Source organism: Geospiza fortis, unplaced genomic scaffold (genome assembly GCF_000277835.1).
Source record: "Geospiza fortis unplaced genomic scaffold, GeoFor_1.0 scaffold14, whole genome shotgun sequence".
Classification (NCBI taxonomy): Eukaryota; Metazoa; Chordata; class Aves; order Passeriformes; family Thraupidae; genus Geospiza; species Geospiza fortis.
Genome location: NW_005054512.1, coordinates 447,804 through 449,038, shown reverse-complemented (window position 1 = coordinate 449,038; position 1,235 = coordinate 447,804). Strand labels below are relative to the sequence as shown.

Genomic DNA, 1,235 nt, shown 5'->3' with positions numbered 1-1,235 from the left:
CAGACAGGCTAATTAAAGCCCCATTAGCAAAAGCTGCTCAGAGAGATAAGATGCTGCTGGAGCCTTTATAGTACGAAACCCCGCTCAGCCCCCGCCACGAGGCAGGTGGGGTTTGTGCACATCGTTTTCCTGCAGGAAAGGTGATTTGTGCCTTCCCTGGCACTTCTTCCTCGGCTGCAGCACCAGCAGCAAGCGGGGTCTGGGCTGAGGGGCCATGGGGATTGTCCAGCTGGGCTGAGTGGGTGATGCTGGGGGTGGAAAAGGTCACCCATGCCCAGCTGAAGGACACACAGGAGCCTGTGCCTGGCGTCTGATCACCAATCCCAGTGCGACCAGTGCTCCCAGTACCACATGGGAGCATCCCTGCCCTGGCAGGGTCTGCAGGGACTGCCAGGCTGCGCTGGGAGCCACTCTGGGCATGCAAACCCCCTGTGCTCTCCCTCCAGCAGGAGCCCAGCGAGGCCCCGACCCCCAAGAGACCCCGTGGACGGCCGAAGGGCAGTAAAAACAAGGCCACCCCAAAGGGCAGGGTAGGTACCTGGGATGGGCTGCTCCAGCTGGGTGCTGGTACCACAGCAGGTCCTGTTTGAGCTCAGTTATGGACAATTCAGGGCAGATTTGCCTCTGAGGCGGGGATGGGAGGAGGAATCTGGCCCAAGGAGGGTGGGGGAGCTGGGGGCCATGTGTCAGCAGCAGGACGCCCGAGATAAACCTGTTTGCAAGACGTGCGACTCACATCCTGCACTCACCTCGTGACTCAGGGGCATCCCGGGGCTGTGGGGGGCTCAGGGGGCTGGCAGCAGCACCCCAGGAGATGCCACTGGGGTGATGAATCACAGTGGGAGGACAGGGAACACCACCCACCCCCGCCAGCATCCTGGGGACAGCCTGACCAAAATGCCTTTTTTGTTGTCCTGGCTCAGAAAGCTGCAGTCACACCAGGGAGGAAACCTCGAGGGCGACCCAAAAAATCGGTGAGCAGGCTTTTCCCTTCCCCATCCACCCTGGCAGGGAGCTGGGCACTTTGGGGGCACAGCAGCTCCCCAGAGAGCCCCATGAGCGTGGGGTGGAGGCTGTCGGGTTGGAGGAGCTCAGAGCAGTCGAGCCAGCAGGACACTGCACTGGGTGGGCTCTGAAACCTCCAGAGGTGGGGGTTTGAGGAATCCTGCCCACCCCACCTCCCCATGGGCCCAAGAGCAGCGCTGGCTGGCTGGTCCTGCCCTGGGGGCATGCGC

At 62.3% G+C, this 1,235-nt stretch overlaps 1 protein-coding gene across 1 annotated transcript in view; it reads left to right on the top strand.

The window, feature by feature from the left end:
• HMGA1 (high mobility group AT-hook 1) overlaps positions 1–1,235 on the top strand; it is a 2,433-nt gene that overhangs the window by 237 nt on the left and 961 nt on the right. The window contains exons 2-4 of the mRNA XM_005428906.2: positions 74–93; positions 447–530; positions 924–974. Of these exons, the coding sequence (XP_005428963.1) occupies positions 74–93; positions 447–530; positions 924–974 (155 nt within the window). The remainder of the gene's footprint in view (positions 1–73; positions 94–446; positions 531–923; positions 975–1,235) is intronic.